Below are 21960 nucleotides of genomic sequence, written 5' to 3'. Positions count from 1 at the left end.
CAATCCTTAAAAACAGACCTACTCTCCTCATTATTTTTAGAATCAGAAGCACAATGCAATGCACATATAGTATAAATACAGACCCTAGGAGCACAAAACAACACCTCTTACCTGATGATTAAAGTGCAGGAAGTAGGAATAAGGTGCATAGCGCAATACGCCTCTCCAGACCCAATGGACGTATTAAATCAGAAAATACATAATTAAGGTGCAAATTGCAGCTATAGCAAGACTACAGTTCAGTGCCATCTGCAACATCTGTACAAAATACACAGTTTGATTCTGTGGCTGTGAGGCTCCGTAGATGGCAATCAGTAGTGTCATTATAGAATGCAGCAGGCTAACAGGTCATGGGTACATGAACTGCTTGGGCCTCTGGCCCTATTGACATGTTGAGGAAGGGTTGCCAGTAACACAAACCCTTCGTCAAATTCTGAGATGGTACTATCACGATATCCAAAACACTGTAATTTGACAGAGTACTTAAATAATGCACATATACTTAGTAATAAACTTTGAATGCCTAAAACCATGTGCAAATCAACAGTCGAAGTGACTTAACGGGAATAACGACAAAGTCGATGATAATGACAAGAACGCTATCTCTATGTAAGAGCTCTGCATTAGGGTGACCAGAAATCTGGGCAGAAAAAACAATCTGAGGGACTTCAAAGCATGAGGGATTTTGGGTACATTACACGTCACGTTAGGGATAGTGCTACAGACACGCCTATGCCAACGTCCCCTTTCGATCCTCGAAAGACAAGATGCAATACTCCACAGTTACCACTGGATGTCGGAACATATGCACAGCATGCGATTCTAAGCAGATTAACAAGCATTAGAAACATTAATTCACTGCAGTGAAAATAACTTTTTGGAATGCCCACTTAATGTAACAGTGTGCAAACACCACCTGTACACTGCCTCCTCACAAATGTGATCCCTCACCTATTTGATTCCATGGGAGCTGGTGATTTTCCCACTGAATCCAATGGCTGAGAGGTGTCCCACATGCGCAAGAAGACAAGAGTTTGGATCACAAAATTAGGCCCGACAGCTGCACTGTTGGTGCCTCAAAAGTAAAAATTCACAACAGCAAATCCACAAGAGGGAAGATTCTGGAGAGTGACTGAAGATGCAAATCCTTACCTGAGCATGGCACCAGAGTCTTTCACTATGGGGGCAATCATGTCTTTTCTGATGTTCTGCTGGCACAGGAGGTCATGGGCTTTGGTCCACCTCAACAAAAAAGCACAGGCAATCAGCTTTTTGGAAAAATATAGACTGTGCATAACTCTGCAATTAAATCCTGGCACATAAACAAGAAATAATGTCACAGACTTCCTTAAGCCAGATTCTGGTAATCGCACTGCAGCAGAACAACATTCTTCTTCCAGTCCCAATACATGGAAAAGATTGCCAGGTGTCGGGGCAGTGCAGGGTCGTACCAGAGGAAACCCAGATAATTCAACGTCTGTCGGGATAGTTGCATGTTTTGCATTTATTGCCTTTACCAAATAGATAGTACATTAAAAACCTATTGCTACTCCAAGAAAAAAAAACGAAACCACTGAACCCGATCTAAAAAACAAAGGCTATTTTACTGAGAGCAGAGGAAGCGCCTCAGAAAAGAATATTTTCATCCCACCCTTTTCTGAAAAACCATCATACCTAAACATAAGGTAAAGAACTTAATGAGGCTATGCAGCTAAAACAAACAATTAAAGAAAGCACTCTTTAAAGATAGAGCATCTTTACAATACGATACGATTTGCATAATGTCATTTTGTTTGATGAGGTCTAGTAGAGCGATCAGATCTTCTGGAACATCATTCACTTGAGACCTTTAAAATGCAGGCCCGTTTTGGGCTCACCCAGCTGAAAAGAATCCAGGTCTTGCCAAAAGGGACTGCATTGAAATGTAAAATAAACTGAAAGAGGTTATACATTGGATTACCTGACAAAACGACATCGTTCAACACCTTTACAGACAGAGCAAAAGAGACCACTTCTCGGCTGTCCATAGATTACTGTGGCGACACCCAATCGAAGTCAGGACAGCACAACAATATCACACAAAGCAATACACTTTATCCAGTAACCCTGTCAATCTAGGGTAGGAATGTTTCAGAGTCCAAAGGCCTGAGTTTTGGATCTCAATCTTGAATCGTAGATTACAAGACAACCACCTAATGTTTCGATACGTCTTAGACTCCTACTTTCAAATGTATCCAACTGACCTCATGTACAGACTGTTATCCTCCCAAAAAGATGCCCAGTACCAGCTCAGTCATGTGCGCGCTTTGTAAAACCACTCACTCACACTTCTGAACAGCCTGTACTTGCCAGATCCAGCAGACCCCAGGCTCCCTACACGGCCACTATCCCAGCCTTGCTGTTGCATGAAGCTCGAGTGAGGACTTTCCCTTACACTTGTAGGATCATCATGATCAATGGCATATTGTAGGATAGCTGCTCGAGAGATCAAAAAGAATGTTCAAGACACGCCTTTAATTTGCTGAAATGGAGACTAGTGCAGATTCAAACCAGAATACTCAACCTAGGAAATGTAGATTAGTGCTGAAAATACAGACAACCACCTACCATTCAACCATCAGTGGGTACTTCTCATCAATGGAGCGAGTGTGGTCAATTTCAATAGGATAATAGGTGTTACACAAGTCCTTTAACTAAGAAAAAAGGGAAAACATTAACAAATTAATAGAATTCCTAAAATAGTTACCTTATGATAATATATCACACACACACACACCAACAGAATATAACGGGCCAAATCTTCAGAAAATCATGCAAGTGTAAAAAGAACATAGACAGCATGTGCTTTTTTATTTGCGAGATTTAACTAAATATATAGGTCATCTTATTGAAGTGGCCATTTCTGAGGGGGCTGTGCACCAGTGCAAGTGATGTTCTGGCCAGCCACCTTGCATACATAATTTTCAGAAGCGCCCTCTCGCAGGGCTCACGGAATCCACTGGGCCACTGGCATAGTTTAGTACTTTTTAGGCGGGTCGAATACCCTTTTCATGATGCAAACTGTCCCTTCTGAAATGTGTTATGTACAAATTGTCCACACATGCCCTCTAGATAACAGCAATGGACCCGGCTATTTCCAATTACCTGGCAGCCAATCTATGGCAGTCTGCCATTTAAGCCGGTTGGCTAAGGGGGTTTAGGGGAGGGTGCTGTGAGGAGCCAAGAATGAGACGTGGATTCAGAGGACTCATGGTTTGAGCCATACATTTTTATTGAAACAAAAGGGGGCTCGAAAATGCCTCGCTATCCATATTCTAGGAGGTTTTTCCCTATGTCAACTAAAAGCTAATAGCTCCGTCCTTTAATCAAGATGTCTAACAAAGGGGGCGCTGTGAGCAGCCGACGGATGCAGACGCAGTTCTCTGCTGCTCCGCCTGGGCTTCCCATAATCCTGAAAATATCCTGCATCATTCCGAAATAACCCAGCAAAGTTGATATCCCGCTGAAGCAGCAAAGATTGAGGGCATCCTGACGAAGTTTGGGAGAAAATCGGTGCTGCCTTAGGGCTGAAACTAGAACTAACGGCCGCGGCGGCCCTGCGCGGGGGAGAAGCTGAGCGGTGGCACCAATCGAACTGGGCCGGCTGGAGAGGGACAGCATTGCCTCCCCTGGTCGGGCGGCGGTGAACGCAAGAGGGACCCCTCTCGACGGAACCCCGCAGCACCAGACGAGCGCAGCTGAGTGGCAACAGCAGCGTTGAGAGGAGGCCCAAACAGCGGGCGACTGTGCGGCCGAAGTGGACCCTGCCCCTGCCGATCCCTTCTGGCCTGGCCGGTGTTTGTGGGCTGTGGCGTGGCATCGGAGAAGGAGGGGCACAGCTGGATTGCCGCGGTGGAGCCCGGGGTCGCTGACCCAGGCTTCCGAGACCCTCGGCCTGTCGGGCTTCCTCTGTGGGAGGGAGGCTCGGTGGGAGTGGAGAGACCTGAGCGGATCCCGGCCGGTCGGCAGGGCTCTCTGGGGCCGGGACCGAGGCGTGGGCTGCCGCGGGGGTCCTCGCCGGCATCTGGGCGGTCGCTCCTGCCTGTCCTGACTGAACGGGTCCGGGGCGGGATATCTGGACCACTACAGAAGTAGGTGAGGCGCTTGCACGCAGGGGCGATCTCCCGGAGCATCCTGCCCCAACCGGGGGGTCCAAAGCAGAGGATCTGCTGCCCTCTTTGGTCCAACTTGCTCCTGGGGGCCGCGGAGCGGCATTGAGGAGTGACCCGGGGCTGCTGACCTGGACTACGGTGACCCGCGGACGCCATTTCCCCGCATAGGTGTGGCGGGATGGGGGTGCGGACCCGGTCGGATCCCCGAACGGCTGCTGGCGTCCGGGCCGCCTCTTTTTCTAAGCCGGCGGATCGAGCAGGTTGAGGCTGGGAGGCCCCTGCACCGGCGGACAAGAACTTTAGGGCTGGACTCTGGCTGGACGAGTAAATGGACATTTGGGATCCATAAAGGAGCCATAGCGTACAAGAGAAGGAGACATCTGGGATTTGGGATGGGCAGGGCCCTGGACATATTGCCTGCATAACCAGTGGGCCACCTTGCGGATAGGGGAAGGCCCACAGCATTTAAGAACCCAAGTGGGCACATAGGACCGTGGACCTCCTTCCCCATAGGAACTTAAAGGGGCCCAAGACAGTAAGAGAGCCAGCCCCCACCACTGTTATCGGCACAGCGCCTGCGAAGATTCTGGATCAGGGGCATTTCCCAGAGGGATACTCTGGCTTCTCTCTCCTGGACCCGTGGGTCGGTGACACCTCCCCTGCATGGGAAGACGCATGCTCCGCAAAACCATGCCACAGAATAAAATGGACAAGTATACCACGGCCGTCCAGGCGAAGGTTCCCGCTGCCAATGATCATGGGGGGAGAGGCAATCCATCTGGTGAAACGGGCCAGGTTTTATCTCTCACAGACATAATGACTGCCATTGGGGAGTCCAGGACGTCCGTTGAAACGAAAATAGACAGGCTGTCCTCGGAGGTCTCCCTACTCCGCCAGGACCTGCGGAACCTGTCGTCCAGTGTGGGGGGAAACAGAGCGCAGGATCTCCGATGCGAGGATGTTGCCCAGAAGGTGGAGGAACGTCTTGCACAAGTGGAGAAAAAAACTCACCAACCTTGAGGTCAGGGCCGAGGACAGTGAGGGCCGCTCCAGACGTAACAACCTCCGCATCCTCGGGTTACCCGAACGGGAGGAGGGCCCGTCTATGGAACTCTTCTTGGAGGAATGGCTCGCTGATCTAATGGCCCCCCAAAAGCTATCCAAATTTTTCTCCATTGAAAGGGCACATAGAGTCCCCACGGGTAGACCAGTGCCCAAATCGCCACCTCGAACAGTAATAGCCAAGCTGATGAACTTCTGTGACCGAGACACAAACCTTCACATGGACCGCTCAAAAGGCCCAATTACATATAATGGGAATCGGATAGGCTTTTTTCCTGATTACACTCAGGAGGTCCAAAAGGCCCGCCAGTCCTATGATTCCATCAAGCGGAAATTGGCAGCACTAAACATCAAATACGCACTCTTTTTCCCGACCACTTTGAAGGTGTACTATAGCAACTCGGTCCATGTGTTCTACAACCCGAAAGAAGCGTGGGACTGGCTCGAAACTCAGGTCCTGTCCTCCCCAAGATCTAGGGATTGCGCAGCAAGACGGAGAACAGCGCTGTCACCCCATCCCGGGGGCAAACGCCCATCCCAAGTATGGACAGCACGAAAGACAATTCACCCGGGGAAACGGAAAGACATGAGAATCGCCGTAGCCCAAGTGGACCCGTGATGCGCAGGGCAGCTCAGGGAGAAATGGCTTAATGGTCTCTTGGCCCTTTCCTCCAGCTCAAGCAGGTGACGTCAAACCCATGGGTCACAAACATTCAAATGGGCAGCCCCGGACGGTTGGATAGAACAGCGATCTAACCCCTTGGGGAGCTCCCCGAACAAGCTTTCATGGTTCACGGTTGTACGTTTGGGCGACCGGTGCTTCCGGTTGGGGGGGGGGAGGGGAGGCAGTGCAGGGTAGGGGGTGCTCATTGCTTGTTTCTAAGCTAATGGGTGTTGAGGGGGCCAGTTGCGCCTGCGGGGGGGGGGAGGGGTCAGATGTTTTGGATACTAGGAAATGTTTCAGTTCATAAACTGCACTCTTCTGGTGGGGATGAGAGGGGCGGTGGTGGGGCTCCGGGCAAGGGGGGCTGGGGGAAAAAATGGTCCAAAGGATCCTCCTGAATGGGTGACTGTATCCAGTATACTAACGGTCAGCAAGCTGGTTCACTGTCCTTCCTGTCATGGAATGTGAACGGCCTCGGCTCAAGCTTTAAACGGAAACTAATATTGCAATACCTTAATAGACACTCCCCTGGCGTGGCCTTCCTAACAGAGACTCATTTGGTGGGACCGAATGTGGGTTTTTCAGGAGGTCCAATTATCCGCAGTCATACCTGGCAGGATTCTCAAGTGTTTCATAAGCCTATCCCCTTCCAGATAAAAAAGGTCTGCGCTGACCCTGGGGGTCGATACGTGGTCGTGGTGGGTGATCTATGGGGAGATCGATGGGGTCTTATCACGGCATACGCACCCCATGCACTCACGGAGACCCTTCTCCATGACTTACGATCAATATTGTGGGAGGAAAGAGCGGATGTGTGGGCCCTGGGGGCGGGGGGTGGTTTCAATGATGTAATGGAGGTTGCCACGGACAGGTCGCACAGGGGGGCCACAAACCGATTGGGCCAGACTGCACTTCACAGATTTGTTGATTCCATGGGGCTACTGGACGCCTGGAGGACCCTACACACGAGCGAGCGGGGTTTCTCATTCTATTCTCATGCGCATAAAACTATGTCCAGAATTGACAATATTTTCATCCCTCAGAGCTCATCCCACAGACTTATATCTGCAACCTTTCTGGCCCGGGGTATCTCCGACCATTCCCCCTTATTAGTGACCCTAAAGAGTACTCATCAGAAGCCGGACATTGCCCGGCGTCTGAATACATATTGCTTGGGGTTCCCAGAGATAGTTGATGGGCTGATGAACAAATCCAATGAATATTTTGAGTTGAACGTGGGCTCAGTGAATTGTCCAATCACGACTTGGGAAGCATACAAGTCGGTCCTACGGGGAGAAGCCATCTCTTTGCTGACCGCCCATCGCCGGAACTACAGTCAGGAGCTCACAGAAGCGGAGGGTTGGGTGTCTGATCGGGAGGCTCATTTCTTAGAACTAGGTACGGGGGCCTCGCAGGAGGCCCTGGAAACAGTACAGGAAACCTTAAGAAACCTGGCCCTAGACAACGCTCGGACCGCCAATTAGTCGATCCGGAGCCAAGGCCGGGAAAACATTAGCTTCGCTGGAGAGACGTGAACAACGTAAAGGATATGTCCAAATGATCCGACTGCCAAATGGAGAGCGGGTAACGGAGGACTCAGATATAGCGGAGGCCTTTACCACCTACTATGAACGCCTCTATTCTCCCCCAGGTGGGAGTCCCGAGACAGGTCATCCAAACTTCCTAGACACGATTGTACTCCCACGCCTCACCACGCAAAAGAAAGAATCTCTTGACCATGAACGGACGTAGGACGAAGTACAATTTGCGCTTATGCAGCTCCAAACAGGGAAAACTCCGGGACCCAACGGGTTTCCGGTAGAGATTTGGAGGCGCATTGGTGGTTCACTAATCCCACACATGCATTGCATGTTCCTCCGGTGCAGAGACCTGGGCGGACCTTAGGGAGTCTTGCATAGTGCTATTGCCTAAGCCGGGTCGACCTCCTGAGCGGTGTGCCTCCTATCGGCCCATCTCACTTATAAACGGGGAAGCTAAAATCTTGGCCCGGGCCCTAGCCAACAGGTTACTAGGAGTGATAAGAGTCCCTGGTCCACCCCAACGAGTGCGGATTCATGCCCAATAAGTCCACCGGCATGAATTTGCGCCGGCTCCAGCTCGCTCTGGATGGTGCCCATGAGATACCAGAATCGCTAGCCCTGCTTGCGGTTGATTTTGAGAAAGCATTTGATTTGGTAGGATGGGACACTGTGTGGGACATCTTAGAGCAAATTAATTTCAGACATGGCTTCATCTCGTGGGCCAAGCTTCTATACAAATCTCCCGTTGCAAGGGTTAGGGTGAATGGTAGACTGTCTCAAGCATTTCCACTGAGGCACGGGACCAGACAGGGTTGTCCCTTCCCTCCCCTGTTGTTCCTACTCGCAATAGAACCAGTGGCGATTAGGCTCGCGAGGACAAACATTGGTCGGGATTGGTCTGGCCCGGGGGGTGGGGAAGACCGGGTTTCATTATACGCTGATCTCCCGATTTACCTTAGTAACCCAACGTCCTCATGCCCGGTGGTGGCTCAAATCCTTGCGGAATACCAACAATACTCTGGCCTTAGGGTTAATACCCAAAAAACAGTGTTCTTTCTGATTCAGGGCAGAGCGGATGCGATTCCCGATCCCTGTCCATACCCGGTTTCCATCCGTGGGTTTAAATATCTGGGTATACAAATCAGCCCCTCGCTAGAGGAATTTCTCCAATTGAACATGCAGCCTGTCTTAGACAGGCTTGCCATAGACATTCCCCATAGGCAATCTTTACCACGGTCTCTAATGGGCAGGGCCACTCTATTTAAAATGACATCACTTCCGAGGCTGTTGTATGTCCTACAGTGCGCCCCATTGCCATTCCCCTGGATACCTTTACAACCATAGACCGACATAAGGGCTCTTCTTTGGAAGGGGAAACAACCCAGAATTGCTCTTAAAACACTGCAATGGTCTATTTGGGAGGGGGGGGGGGGATAGGGCTAACATGTGTTTGCACATATTATCTAGCGGCACAGACAGAGGCGGTAAAAGATTGGCTACATGGGGAGACTTAACCCCACCCTAAACAATAGAGAGCTATCGGCTATGCACCCAAGATACCCCCTCCAGGTCCTTTACGCCCCCTGGGATGAACTGGCTGAAATCCCACGCATGTCACTGCATGTTCGTTATGTATGGGAGGAAGCACAAACACATCGGCTGGGGCTCTAGGCCTACACTGGCCCAACCCCTATGGTACAATTTGCATCTCCCTGAAATTCAAAAGATGGGGCTCCTGGGGAACTGGGAGAGGCGTGGGATACACACACTGGATCAGGTGATTCAAAGGGGATGCGTGGTTGAGTTTGACAGCCTTAAAGAGCACTTCGGTCTGAGGCATTGGGAGCACTTTGGGTACATACAACTCACACATGCTCTGAACGCTCAATTTTCAGACTTGGGAGAGGTCCCGCCTTATTCCCCTTTGGAAGTCAACGTCCTTGTGGAGTGCATCCCCTCCAAGGTTACCTCTACGTTGTACCAGGCTCTTAACTCTTTTGGAACTCAAGAACTTACCACACTGAAAGGGAAATGGGAAAGGGACGTGGATGTGCTGGCGCATGAGGAATGGGTGGAGGCACGGATGTTGCCTTGGGAAATTGGCATAGATGCGAAACTTCGCCTGATCCAACTTCAGATACTGCACCGATCCTACTATTCCTGCACCACGCTGGCTAAGTGGAGGGGGGAGGCTGTGGCGTCTTGCCTTAGATGCAAGCATGTAAAGGGAACCTTCTTCCACCTAATTTGGGAGTGCACTGTGATGCGGACTTTCTGGGAGGGCTGTACGCGTATAATCTCCGGATGGTGGGATCCCAAGTACCGCTAGATCCAAAACTGATACTGCTTGGGATATGGGGAGAGTTGAACTTCACCAAGTATGAAAAATTGTTCATGGCAGTTGCACTGGGGGTGGGCAAAAGAGTGATTGTGATGAATTGGGGGTCCGACGCCGCATTGAGCCTAACTCGATGGTCTAATGAAGTCACTAGGTGCGCTTCCTTGGAGAGGCGAATCTACACAGCGAGAGGGTGCCTTCGCAAATTCCAAAAAGTCTGGGGTGACTGGATGGACAATCAATGAGTCCCATTGCCTCTCATCCCCAACCCCCCACCCCCTTTGCTGCAAAGTGACTGTATGCACTATTGAGATAATCGCCTTGTGCTCACCTCACCTGTATGTTGTATGCACTTGTTAAACTAATAAAATGTGTTATAAAAAAAAAAAAAAAAAAAAAAAGTCGTCCAACAAAATATGTCCTGTGTCCGTAATCCTGTTCTGGTCCTCACACTCTAACTAATGTATGAAGGGGTTTGTCTTTTGATTTTTGAAAAGTGTTAAAATCCATCCAAAAGATTCAACTCCAACAAAAAGGTTCCAAATAGGCAATATTCAAAGTTCTCGGGGACAATATTTCCCTTGCCCAGCTTTCACTTAATCTCCAATATACAATTCAGAATCCTAAGGGCATGGTTCCTCCTATGACTCTTTACCATCAGCAAGAATTTCACAGGTATGATTCTTCTGACAGTTCACTCTCCAAGGGCAATCACCCTGCTTGAGCATCTTATTATTTGTACACATACTTGCACGGGCCTGGTATGCTCCCCTGCCAGGGCCTTATACAATCCTTTCCCCGATATGTCTATTCACTTGGTATGCCTTTCTGCCAGGTCTTTTTCACATTTGGCTGTAAGCATTTACTTTCACCTGGGCTATTTCTCCTGCCAGGACTTTCCATATATTTACTTATGAGCATTTATCTTCACCTTTCATCGATGCAACAATACGGTTATATTGCGGCCTTAACAAACCTTGATTCATAAAGTTCACATTTTTATTTCTTTGGTCTTTTATGTACGGGTGTTCTACCCCTCCTTCAAGACACTCCTCGTTTAACTCATCCTCAGTCCTGTGGTATGGCTTTAATAACTTGTTCGTAGTTTGTTTTTTAAATATATTCCCTGAATCACAGGTTTTGTTAAACTCCTTCCACTCCACTTTCACGAAGCAGCACACTCGTTCACGCAACTCAACAACCCATTTCACATCCCCGGTCTTAACGTTTGCTTCGAGTGTCCTTGGCGCGTCTTCATTCCTTCTCTCCTCTGTGGTTTGCTTCGGCAAGCATCTCGCGAACCACAGTGTCTCCACCGTGCTTCTCCCTGTTGTGCATGGTTTATGTTGCTTTACATTGTTTGCTGGCGGCCTTTCTGTTCGTCTGTGTCCTTTTCCGCATTGGGGTACTGCCTCTTCATCGGTGCCCTTGCCTCCAGCGCCTTTGATTGGTATCGGCCCACACTACGCAGGCTACAGCGTCTGACACTCTCCTTTGCTATGCCGGTTGCATTCCGCGTCGGAACGCCATGTCCTCAAGCTTCTGCAGCTTTCCCAAATCCTTCCTTGACTCAGCTGCTGAGACCACAGTTTTAAACTTCCTGCTTTCCAGTGTATTTCCCCAGTGAGGGAGCGCTTCTCTCTGACACATTGCTGGTGCCCAGGGGATCACCCCCTTTTTGGGGGCCACAGTGGTTCCCGGGGTTCTCCCAGAACTCTGCAGTTCACCAGCTGTTGGGCTGCAAGGGTTCTCCCTTCACTTCTCTAGAATAGCAGTCAAGGCCCCTTCTTCTGCAACAAACGGATCCTGCAGGGAGGACCTCTCTCATACTTCCTGAGTCTTTCCCTGCTTGTATACTGGCTCTGGCCAATAAGATTTACGGAAAGACTAGAGTGCTGTATGTTGTTCTTACATGTAATCCTCATTCCTCCATTCTACTCCCTCATCACGGTACTCATCTTATAACTCCTTTGTGAGTCATCGGGGATCTTCCTCGTCACAGTAGTGGGAAAGGGATCTTCATTTAGGTAACTTCTATTCTTCCTCGTCCCAGTACGTTTTAGGGGGGTGGGGGGGTGGTAGGAAATATACAAGCCAGGAGTCAAATAGGGAAGGGATTACCCCTAAGGGTATAGGAAGGGAGTCTAGGGTATCCCAATTGGCAGGGACACTACTTCTTACCTGATGTCTTGCCATCCTCCGGGTCACCTCCCCTCATGTGATCCTCCCTCAAACAGCCAATCCTAGGGTCAGGATCAGGTCGGGGCTAGCATACCCTGGCCACATGAGGAGAGGATGTGTACTGGGATCCAACTGAGTCTGTCTGCAAGGGGATCAGCATGCTACTGCTTTCTTTAAGAAGAGAAAAGCGAAAGGTGGCGGGGGGTTGGGGGTTCACTGAGACCTGTAAGTAGTTAGCACAAAATAATTATCTATGTGGCCTAGAACTGGTGTAGTAAAATACAGATCTTACATTACACTAGTGAGCATATCAAAGTACTCTGCATCAGACCTCCAAATGTCCAAACTGAAACTTTCTGGATGATGTTTTTGGCAGCACGCTCCAGGCAGGCACAGGAGTAATTAGACTTTGTAAATGTGTTTTGTTATAGCATTGATAATTGGTCAGAAAAAGAGCCTCTATCAATGTATATATATATTTGGAGTTATGGAAGGCTTTGAAGCCCCAGTTCTGGTGTTCCTAAATGGCTTCCTAATGGTGGGCCATGGATCAGCATGGGGCCTGGGTGATCCAGCTAGAGGTGTCCTCGGAGGCCAAAGGACAGCAGTCTACATGGCACCCGCAAGACCCTGAATGAAGCAGCTTGTGAGTTCTCTGTGCTCTAAGTTCAACTGCTTCAGCTGCAAACAACCTCTGTAAGTTTATTGTGGGGAGAGATGACCCAGAGTGGAGGTTTGCTGAGCTTCCATTGGAAGTACTATGTTATAGGGAGAATATAAGAAATCTGAGGAAGTGGTAATGACATTGCAACATCAATACAGACTTGGGACATTTTCTAACCTAGTCCAGAAGGGAAAGAATATAATTGTGGGGCTTGGGAGGAAGGGTAGCATTGGAGCACAGTGCCTGTGTCTGAATCTCTGGCTGTCGCAGCCACAATTTCTTTTATTGGACCTATACACAAGTGTTTCCAGGCGCCACAAGGCAAATTGGGGGAGGGGAACATAGGAAAGAAAATAGAACCAAAAAAAACGGTTATATTGGCCTTGTGACAATCCTACAGCGCAAGTGCAAGATCAAGGTGGTAAGTGCTGGGGGTAGGGCAGAGGGAGAAGTGCAGGAGTTGGGTGCCCCAAAGGGAGGGAGCAAGTGCTGGGGGGGGGGCAAAAAGGCAAGTGCTGGGGAGATCAAGAAGGCAAGTGTCAGGGAAAGGGGAGGGGGAAGAGAGGGCAAGTGCAGAGGACAGGGTTGACCTGGTTAGGGCTAGTCCGAGGAAGGGAGCCAGAGGGCAAGTGCTGGCAAGGGATGCTGGGGGGACTAATTGGGGGGCAGGAGGGTCTGACCCCTGTGTGACTGTGAAGGGACCAAGCCCCAATCGCAGCGCCAGAGGGAGAGTTAGCATGGGAGGGGGAAGAGAGAAGGAATAGGAGAAAGCAAAGTCTTCAGAAGTTTCCGGAACATAAGAGGATCCGGCTCGTGTATGAGAGGGGCAGGGAGGCAGTTCCAGAGGGAGGAACTAGCCGAGGAAAGGGATCTACTGCCCACCTTCTGTTTGGAGAAACGTTTGACCTGCAGACAGTTGGTGCCAGAGGACCAAAGGACTCTGGCATGAAAGGTATTTGGGAGGGAAAGCTGGTTGTAGAGGACCACAGGCTCCAGACAGCCTTGTGGATGATGCAAAAGGATCTTGAATTTGACCCTTGCGGTCAACGGGAGGCACTGGAAAGATTTTAGGGCTGGAGAGATGACGTCCCTGGGCACGAGGCCAAGGATATGATATGATAGTTTATTTTTATAGCGCCTATACACAATGTGTTTCAAAGCCCTTCAAGGCAAGGAAGGGAACAAGGGAAAATACAACAACATTCTTAAAGGCCATGAACAGTAAGGATGTGAAATTAACTATCGTACTCGGTCTGACGACATTTCAGATAGATAAGGAAGGGAGGGGGAGAGTGGAAAGGAAATGGAAACAGACAGGTGACTACCGTACTAGGCCTGATGACATTTCTGGTAGAGCTGGAGGAAAACAAAAGGTGAGGGAGAGAGGTGCAGAAAGGGAGGGGAGGAACAAAACAAGTGACTATCGTACTAGGCCTGACAACGTTTCAGATAGTGCTGTAGGGAGGGGGGCAACAGTAAGAGGATAGGGGAGCGACAGACAAGGTTGTTATCATCGTAGGTCCAGGGATAATTCTGATAGAGTAAGTGCATAGAAGAAAGTAAGGGGAGGAGGGGAGGAGATAGGAAAAGGGAGAGGGGAGGGGAGGAGAGAACAGAGAGTAAGCAGTCAAAAAGAGTGGAGAAGCAAGAGAGTGCGAATACAATTGCAGAAGTAAGTAGTAACACATAATGTATCAAGCCAGGATACAAGATGAAGATGGAAACAGCATGATTCAGGGCCACCATGAGTACAAGATGCAAAGGAAGTCCAGCATGAGAGTTGAGAAAGGGTGACGCACCGTGAATCAATCAAGTCCATAAAAGTCCATAAAAGTAAAATCCAGCATTGGCCACAAGACGGTGATGGTGAAACCAGAATGTATCAGGACAGACTCCTGTGCGCAGGAAGGGGGGGGATGCACAAGGGAACAACATGGGGGGACCAGAGAGGGTGGGGGATGGCCTGTTGGGACAGAGGGTGTAAACACATGTTGGTGCATGCTTACTTGCTGTTTTAGCAGGGGGTCGGACCCTGGATCCTCCTGGTCCGAACAGGTCCAAACAGCAATAGCCCTTTTCTTTGACTGCCCTTCACTTTGGATGCCCGGGCGAGAGACGCCCTTCATCTAAGAGTTAAGAGCAAGAAGGAAGAGGCAGGGCTAAGAAGGTGGGCGGGGCTTAGGCCAGGTGACCTAGATCCACTTGCACCTGCTCCCCAGCTGCAAAGGAAAAGAGGCTGAAGGGCTCCTTAAGTAGGGAAAAGAGCAGCAAGCAGGAAGGCACCAGGTGGGCGGGGCGTGCTAAGTTCTGAAAAGGAGCGGCAAGCAGGAAGGAAGTCTTGCCGTCCTATTCTGGATTAGTTGAAGGGGGCAAAGGAAGGAAAGAGACATATTGAGGAAGAGGCTGTTGCAGTAGTCCAGCCTTGAGAGAACCAGGACTCTGGAGGTGTTGAGCTTCTGGGGGAAGGTGAGGAAAGGAAGAATGCCCCTGAGGAGGTGGAGCTGAAAGTGGCGAGGTCCGTGATGTGTGGAGAGAAAGAGAGGAGTCATAGATGACCCCAAGGTTTTTCGCCTCACATTTGAGTGAAGGGAGGGGCCCCAATGAGGCTGGCCAGAGAGTGGGGCGGAAGCAAGGAGCAGGCATCCCAATGAGAAGGATCTCCGTCTTACTGGCATTAAGGCAGTGATCATTGGCGGAGCACAATGGTATCCGGTCATTCTAACGAATGTAAAAGTTTCGAATGGCAAACATTCGCATTTTTTTTTGACGAAATGCCATTCTTTTGACAATTTTGTTAGAAAAAAAAAAAGGTGCAATCGACATGCAATGATAAGTATTAGTGCAGGGCTGGAGCCAGGTTTAGGGTTTTGGTTGGGGTTTGGGTTAGTTTAGGGGTTGGGTTAGGGTTAGGGTCTGGGCTAGGGTTAGGGTTGGGGATTGGTTTAGGGTTGGGGTGGTGTAACTTTGAAACGTTACTTGGAGTGGTCCAGTGCTGAAATTACAGCACTAGACAGCTCCATGTAATGTTTCAAAGTAAAAAAAGAAAATAAAGCATTGAAATGCTACTTTTAACATGTGAAAGTGCATTTCAATTGAAACAAGTCCATGACTATTGTCGACGGTTTGTTTCGAAAGAAATGCACTTTGCATGTAAAATATGGCTTGTCACAGCTTTTTTTTTTTTTTTTTTTTTTTAAACTGTTTTCGAAATTTCTGTTTTTAGAAACTTTTATTTCTAAATAATCCCTATAAACCGAGCACCATGCCTGAATAGCAGTCATGTAGTTCGGTTTGAGAGAGGAGGGGGAGGAGGAAGAGGAAGGCAGCTTTAAGGAGAGTTGTGTATCATCTGCATAACACTGGAAATGAGGGGAGAAGGTGGAGATCAAGTAGGCCAGAGGGGCCAGGTAGATGAAGAGCCATGGCGATAGGATAGAGCCCTGAGGAACGCCACAGGTAGAAATAAGGTGGAGGAGAGAAAAGGACCCATTTGCACTTGGGAGGGTCTGTTTGAAAGGAAGGAGGTCAGCCACGCCAGTGCCCGGTCTATGATGCCTAGGGTATAATGGAGATGGTCTATGAGGATGGAGTGGTTGACCGGGACAAATGCAGAAGAAAGACCAAGAAGGATCCGAACAGAGAATGTGCGAGTCCAGGTTAGAGAGCAGGTCTTGACGGGTGTTCAGTAGAGCAGTTCCCATGCCTCTGGATGCTCTGAAACCGGATTGTGGTCATGGGGGCAGTGAGCCAATTCGGTGTGAAGGGTAATTTGGGGGTGGGGGTGACCAGCTTCTCCACGAGTTTGCCCAAAAAAGGGGTGACAGAGACAGGGCTATAGTTAGCCAGGCAAGAAGGGTCAGCAGATGGCTTTTTTAGAAGAGGGTACACAAGAGAGTGCTTAAGGGGTTGAGGGAAGGAGTCAGTGGCGAAGGAATGGTTGCAGAGGTCAGCCAAGACTGGGGCGAGAGGAGGTGATGTCCTTGATGGTTCTAGAGGAGCAGGGGAGCACCTGTTAAGAGGAGACTTTCATAGAGCAGGCAACTCTAGAGATCTCATCTGGTGCAATGGGAGAGAAGGAGGAGAGTATGGGGGGAGAAAGGTGGGCCAACGGAGGCAAGAGAAGGGAGGTGAGTTGGGGGAAGCTGAAAAGAGAGAGGACAAGATGTCCAGAGTTTTGGAGGAGATGTGGGAGGCCAGTGCAGTGCACAAGGTCTGGGAGGAATGAGGCGAGAAGGAGACTGCAGTAGGATTGGCAAGTTCCTTGAAGATGTTAAACATTTCAGGTGTGTAATTTGTGGCTCCATCGATGCTGGCTTGGACACGAGCCCTCTTCTTGGAGCAGATGGTGAGACGATATTGCCTTTGAAGTAGGTGGCAGGCCAGTTTGTCAGAGGATGAGCTACATGCCTGCCACTTCCGCTCTGCAGCTTTGCACTTGTGTTTCAAAGCTGCCAGGTCGGAATCATACCAAGAGTTGCATTTGGAGGCAGGCTTTGTGCAGATCCTCCTGACGGGGGCAAGGATGCCCAGGGCGTTGGAGATCGAGGGATGGCGGTTAGCAAGAACAAAGTCAGAGGGAAAGTGAAATGAAGGGGGGAGGAGAAGGCAAGAAGGAAGATGCAAATGCAGCGACTGACACACGCTTCATCGGTTGAATGACGGAGAAGAAGATTGGCAGTGCGGGAGTAGGCATCAACAGGGGACAGGGGAGGTCAAGGTGGGAAGAGAGGAGAGAGTGGTCAGACCAGGAGAGAGAGGTAGTAGGAGGCTTGGAGAGTGGGATGTCTGTAATGATGAGAAGATTCAAGGTGTGTCCGGCAAAGCCGGTTGGGCCAGAGGGCAGCATAGTGAGAGAAAGTTTCAGAGGTCGCAAAAGGGTACAGTAGCAACATCAGGGCAGTCGAGATGGATGTTAAAGTCCCCAAGGAAGATATGTTTGGGAGAGGAGGCCCCAAGAGAGGATGCCAGGCCTGCCCATTCTGAGAGGAAGAGGGAGGTCAATCCAGGAGGCCTGTAGATGGTAGCGAGGGTAAGGGAGAAGGTGGGCGAGACAGATAGCCCGCAGACTAGGCTTTCAAAGGGAGAGTAGGTTTAAGTGGGGATGATTGAGGCAGGGACCACTCATGGAAGATCAGAGCCACTCGCCACCGGGACCGGAGGGCCTGGGATTGGAGAGGATCTTGTAACCCTCAGGGAGAAGAGTGTGAAAAGCTGTGATGGAACTGGCCTTGAACCACATCTCAGTGAGAGCAAGGATGCCAAGGTCAAGGTCTTCAAGGAGGCGACAGATGTCAGAAGAGTGATTGATGGCAGAGCGAGAATTGAGGGTAGCTAAATGAAGCTGGTTGCCCCCATTAAATGATTTGCAAAGGGGGGTACATTGGTGGGGCCCCCACTGGGGAGGAGGGATACTGGTGATGTGGGAAGGAGGGGTGGCAGATGGGAGGTGGGGAGAAGTTGAAGAGAGTAGGGAGATGCCTGTCAAGAAGGAGGAAGAGGTTGGGCTGAGAGCCCTGGGCCATGATGGTGCCATTGTGATAGTCATGAATGGTGCAGTTGGAAGATGCAAAGTGAGCCAAGAGCACTTGCCATCTGTTGCCACCAGTAATGGGTGACGAAGAAAAAGGGGGGAGGACAGAAACCATATGGGGGGGGGAAATCCATAAGTCAGGGGAAGAAACAACAAAGAGAATGTCAGTGATAGTCTGTCTGGAAGAAGCAATGATGAAAGTATCTGCAATGGGCAGACCATGATTGGATATCAGGAGTGCTTTTTTAAATGTCTTCCTTCCAGACTTCGTGAGAGAAGGGGGTAGGTGATGGAGAAGCAATTAGAAAAGAAAGGGGAGACGGAGAACACTATGGAGACAGAGAGTGGGTGGGGGTAGGAGGTTAGCAGGGGTGAGGGATAGAGGCACTATGCAACAGTAGAAACTCATTAGACTGCAAAGCAACAATAGCAATGGGCACACTAGAATGTCCAGATACAAGGATCATTAACAAATTGGAAAAAAACACACCTTTTCTTGCCGCTCAACCCCAGACCCCCACAGTCCATGAGGACTAACACCTGGAAGTTGCGTGCTGCCTACCAACAGACACCATCTGCCATAGGTCCTATGCGAGTGCCCGACCCTCCCTGGACTCCCCAAGAGACTTGGGATCACGATACCGACAACGCCATGAGCACAGCCAGTAAAGAGAGCGTTTTAATGAATTAATATAAGCTGCACTATCAGCTACACAAACCTGAGGTAACCTCACATTGCTCTGCTCCCTCACACAGGGTCTACCAATTGGACGCCCTGAAGAAGGTGCCTAGTACTGGGCAAGTACTTCTAAGCACCGAAACGTGCACCCTCTTAACAACGCACAGATGAAGACCGAGGACGGGAACGTACCTTTTTTCTTCATCCCCTAGTGTGCTAAACAAATGTTTGAAGAGCACGTTGGCTTAATACAGAGATATCCCTTAAGTCCAAAGCTTCAGACCCTAAAAAGTCGACCCTGAGCACTGAAGTTGTGAGAACTATTAAGAACACTCTGCTCAAACCACTAACCCTCAAGGAAGCCTAGCCTCAAGATTCATGTGATATTGCATACAGTCCAATAATTGCTCTGTCTGATTATATGTCACACAAAATACGTTGCAGGAAATATTTAGGCCGGTTTTAGGCTTATTCTCTCACTGCACACCGGTTGTCTAGCACTAAGGATTTAAAGTGCAACATTGCTATACTTTGTTTTAATTTTGTTTCACCTTTGTATATATGTGTCACTGAAAATTGCTCACTACACATTTGTATTATATAATGTGGTTCCTTTCACTACATAAATTGTTTTTCCATTAGAGTTGGTTGTATATGGGAATACTTCTTTTCAGCAAATATAGAGCCTTAATAAATAGTGGCATCTGCATGACTTTTAAGTAAGGATATAGACCACAACCATCCGCAGAGCTATGTGAAGATTTCCCCAGTAGTCCCCTTGTCTAAGCATCTAGTGTTGATTCAATACGTGACAAGGAAGGAACAAGTTTATACCCCCATTAAAATTAGGAGGGCTGTATAGAATTGGCTAAATGGGAGAGGGGACAACTTTTTTCTGTTGACGGGTGAGGGATTGAGGCACTATGCAACAATAGAAACTCATTAGACTGCAAAGTAACAATAGCAATGGGCACACTAGAATGTCCAGATACAAGGATCATTAACAAATTGGAAAAAAACACCTAAATTTGAATTTTCCAAAGAGCGCTAACAAGCATTACAAAATGGAGACTCTACAGTTGCAAGCACACCAGAGTCTCAAAATGGAATTATTTTAGATTTTTTGAAAGCAGGGAATTTAAGATAACAGTACCAAATAGCAGAGAACATTCAGTAAGTGGCACAACGCGATGCATATCACAAATGGTGCAGAGATTGGAGGTTATAGTTAGGCAGGTTGGGAAAGGAGCAGGAAGCAACCAGAAGCATTCAAAGTGACAAAAAGGAGGTGGTGTGGTCCAGGCCAATGCAATTCAGGTTGCTTACCAAAGCAAATTTAGAGTCAGGATATTGTTTGTGGTCAAAGGCGTGCAGTGGTCTCAGGCCATGGAATTTCATTTCGGGGAAGTTGCCACGAGACAGAGGGTCAGGGAGTAGCAACAGGGTGCCCTTCAGCGCCGGACAGAGGCCTCTGTGTGGGCCTTGGTGAGGGGGGCCGGCGTTCACCTGCCAGGCTCCCCTTGGTTGGCCCTTGTAATGAAGTGGGCTGGCCAATCACGAACAGGAACGGAGGGCAGGCTCAACGCTGTGATCAAGGCTGCAGGCAGCAGCCATGATGCTGTGGGGAACAGGCCCGGGATGATTAAGGCCCAATTGTGCTTTGCAGGCAAATTAAGCACACTGGCCCAAAATCCGGTCTGGAAACGCTGCCGCGATGTTAATGCCGCAGAGCAGGAAATTGTAAGGTATGAAGAGCACTCGCCGTCAATTCATACAAACCCTGCTACACTGCACTGATCATCTTGCTGGCTGCAGATAGTGCAATTCACCCAGCCCATCCCTAGGGTAGGAGCAGACGAGTTACCCAAAGTTGAATCTCAAAATAGATATGTAAATTGGGGCCCTTCAGGTATGGTAACTTGGAGACAGCAGACTTCCAGGCTCAATCATATTCATTAATGGCACTGCTCATCCATTTGCATGAGTGTATACTTAGCCAACAGTAGGCAGTGGACTGTAGCCTCTTGGAAGCACCTTTGCCACTGCTGTTGTCCAATGAGATGCAGATCACGAATAAGCATCTGCATTGAAGGGGTACAAAGGATTGACTCACCACACATGCTCAGTTACTTATTTTAATATCATTCTGCATCAGTTTGCAGACAAACATGCTCTTTCTCGAAACATCCTGCACTACTTAGTGCTCCTTTTGTTTAACAAGTCTAAAACACAACTTCAGACTGTAAACCTAATCTAGGGCTCAGCTGATGGTCTGCTGTGCACGGGTGCATTTATCCTAACCCTAACTTGAACCAGCAAGCCTGTCACCCAAATGTAAACCTCAGATTAGCCTTTTGCGTAATAGTACTTTACATGTAGGGGAGCTTGTATTTGCTGCACTCTACAGAAAATTGTGTTCCAATGTCTCCACAAGGAGGAGAATATTGAAAGGGAACATTAATGTCGCTGGTCATGTGTCTCCATCATTTTTCCCGTACAAAAAATATTCATGGGTGGAGTTCCCTTCCCTTTGGTCGAGGAGATAAAATAAGTTACTCGACCTGCAGGTCTAGCAGGATTTCAAAGACCTTTCTAAGCCCGTCTTGAAAATAAGGTTAAATGGACTCCCAGCATCCTCCTGAGTGTTGATAGAACATGTCAGTGCAGTTAGAGGGTCCGTCATTGAGGGAAAAAAAGACCAACAAAACATAATCCTGTTTGAGGGATAGAAATTATAACTGCATGAAATGGTTATACATGACATTCCCATGCAATGCGCCTCTTTCCTTTCTCCTACAAGGAACAGGGGAATGCTTTTATGTTCCTACGCATCCATGCATGAATTGGGGATGTGCTTTAAAATACCTAGAAATGACCCTTCAACCTTCTGCTTTACACAGTAGTGAGGAGGGATTAAAGGGTATCTGCATGTGCAACATCCCAAAGTGGTTCGTAATTAGGGTGCAACCTTTTCAAGAGCAATTGAAAGGACGCACTGGTGCAACCCACCACTTGCGCCAGTGCAAGGTTTGTGAATCGGGACAAATCTATATCGACATCTAGCACAGTAACTCATGCTTCACCGTTGATTCAATATTAGAATCATACCCAGACTATACCAGAATAAGAAAAGCTTGAGGCCATGAAGAA

General features: G+C 48.9%; 1 protein-coding gene across 1 annotated transcript in view; it reads right to left on the bottom strand.

Annotated features, from left to right (window-relative positions):
- The window catches only part of NT5C3B (5'-nucleotidase, cytosolic IIIB), a 197050-nt gene that overhangs the window by 83874 nt on the left and 91216 nt on the right, over positions 1-21960 (bottom strand). The window contains exons 5-6 of the mRNA XM_069634503.1: positions 2608-2693; positions 1153-1242 (exon numbers count right to left, since the gene is read on the bottom strand). Coding sequence (XP_069490604.1) covers positions 1153-1242; positions 2608-2693 — 176 coding nt within the window. The remainder of the gene's footprint in view (positions 1-1152; positions 1243-2607; positions 2694-21960) is intronic.

The sequence above is a fragment of the Ambystoma mexicanum genome, chromosome 13 (assembly GCF_040938575.1).
Source record: "Ambystoma mexicanum isolate Mex_15411 chromosome 13, UKY_AmexF1_1, whole genome shotgun sequence".
Taxonomy (NCBI): domain Eukaryota; kingdom Metazoa; phylum Chordata; class Amphibia; order Caudata; family Ambystomatidae; genus Ambystoma; species Ambystoma mexicanum.
This window is presented reverse-complemented; position numbering and strand designations above follow the sequence as displayed.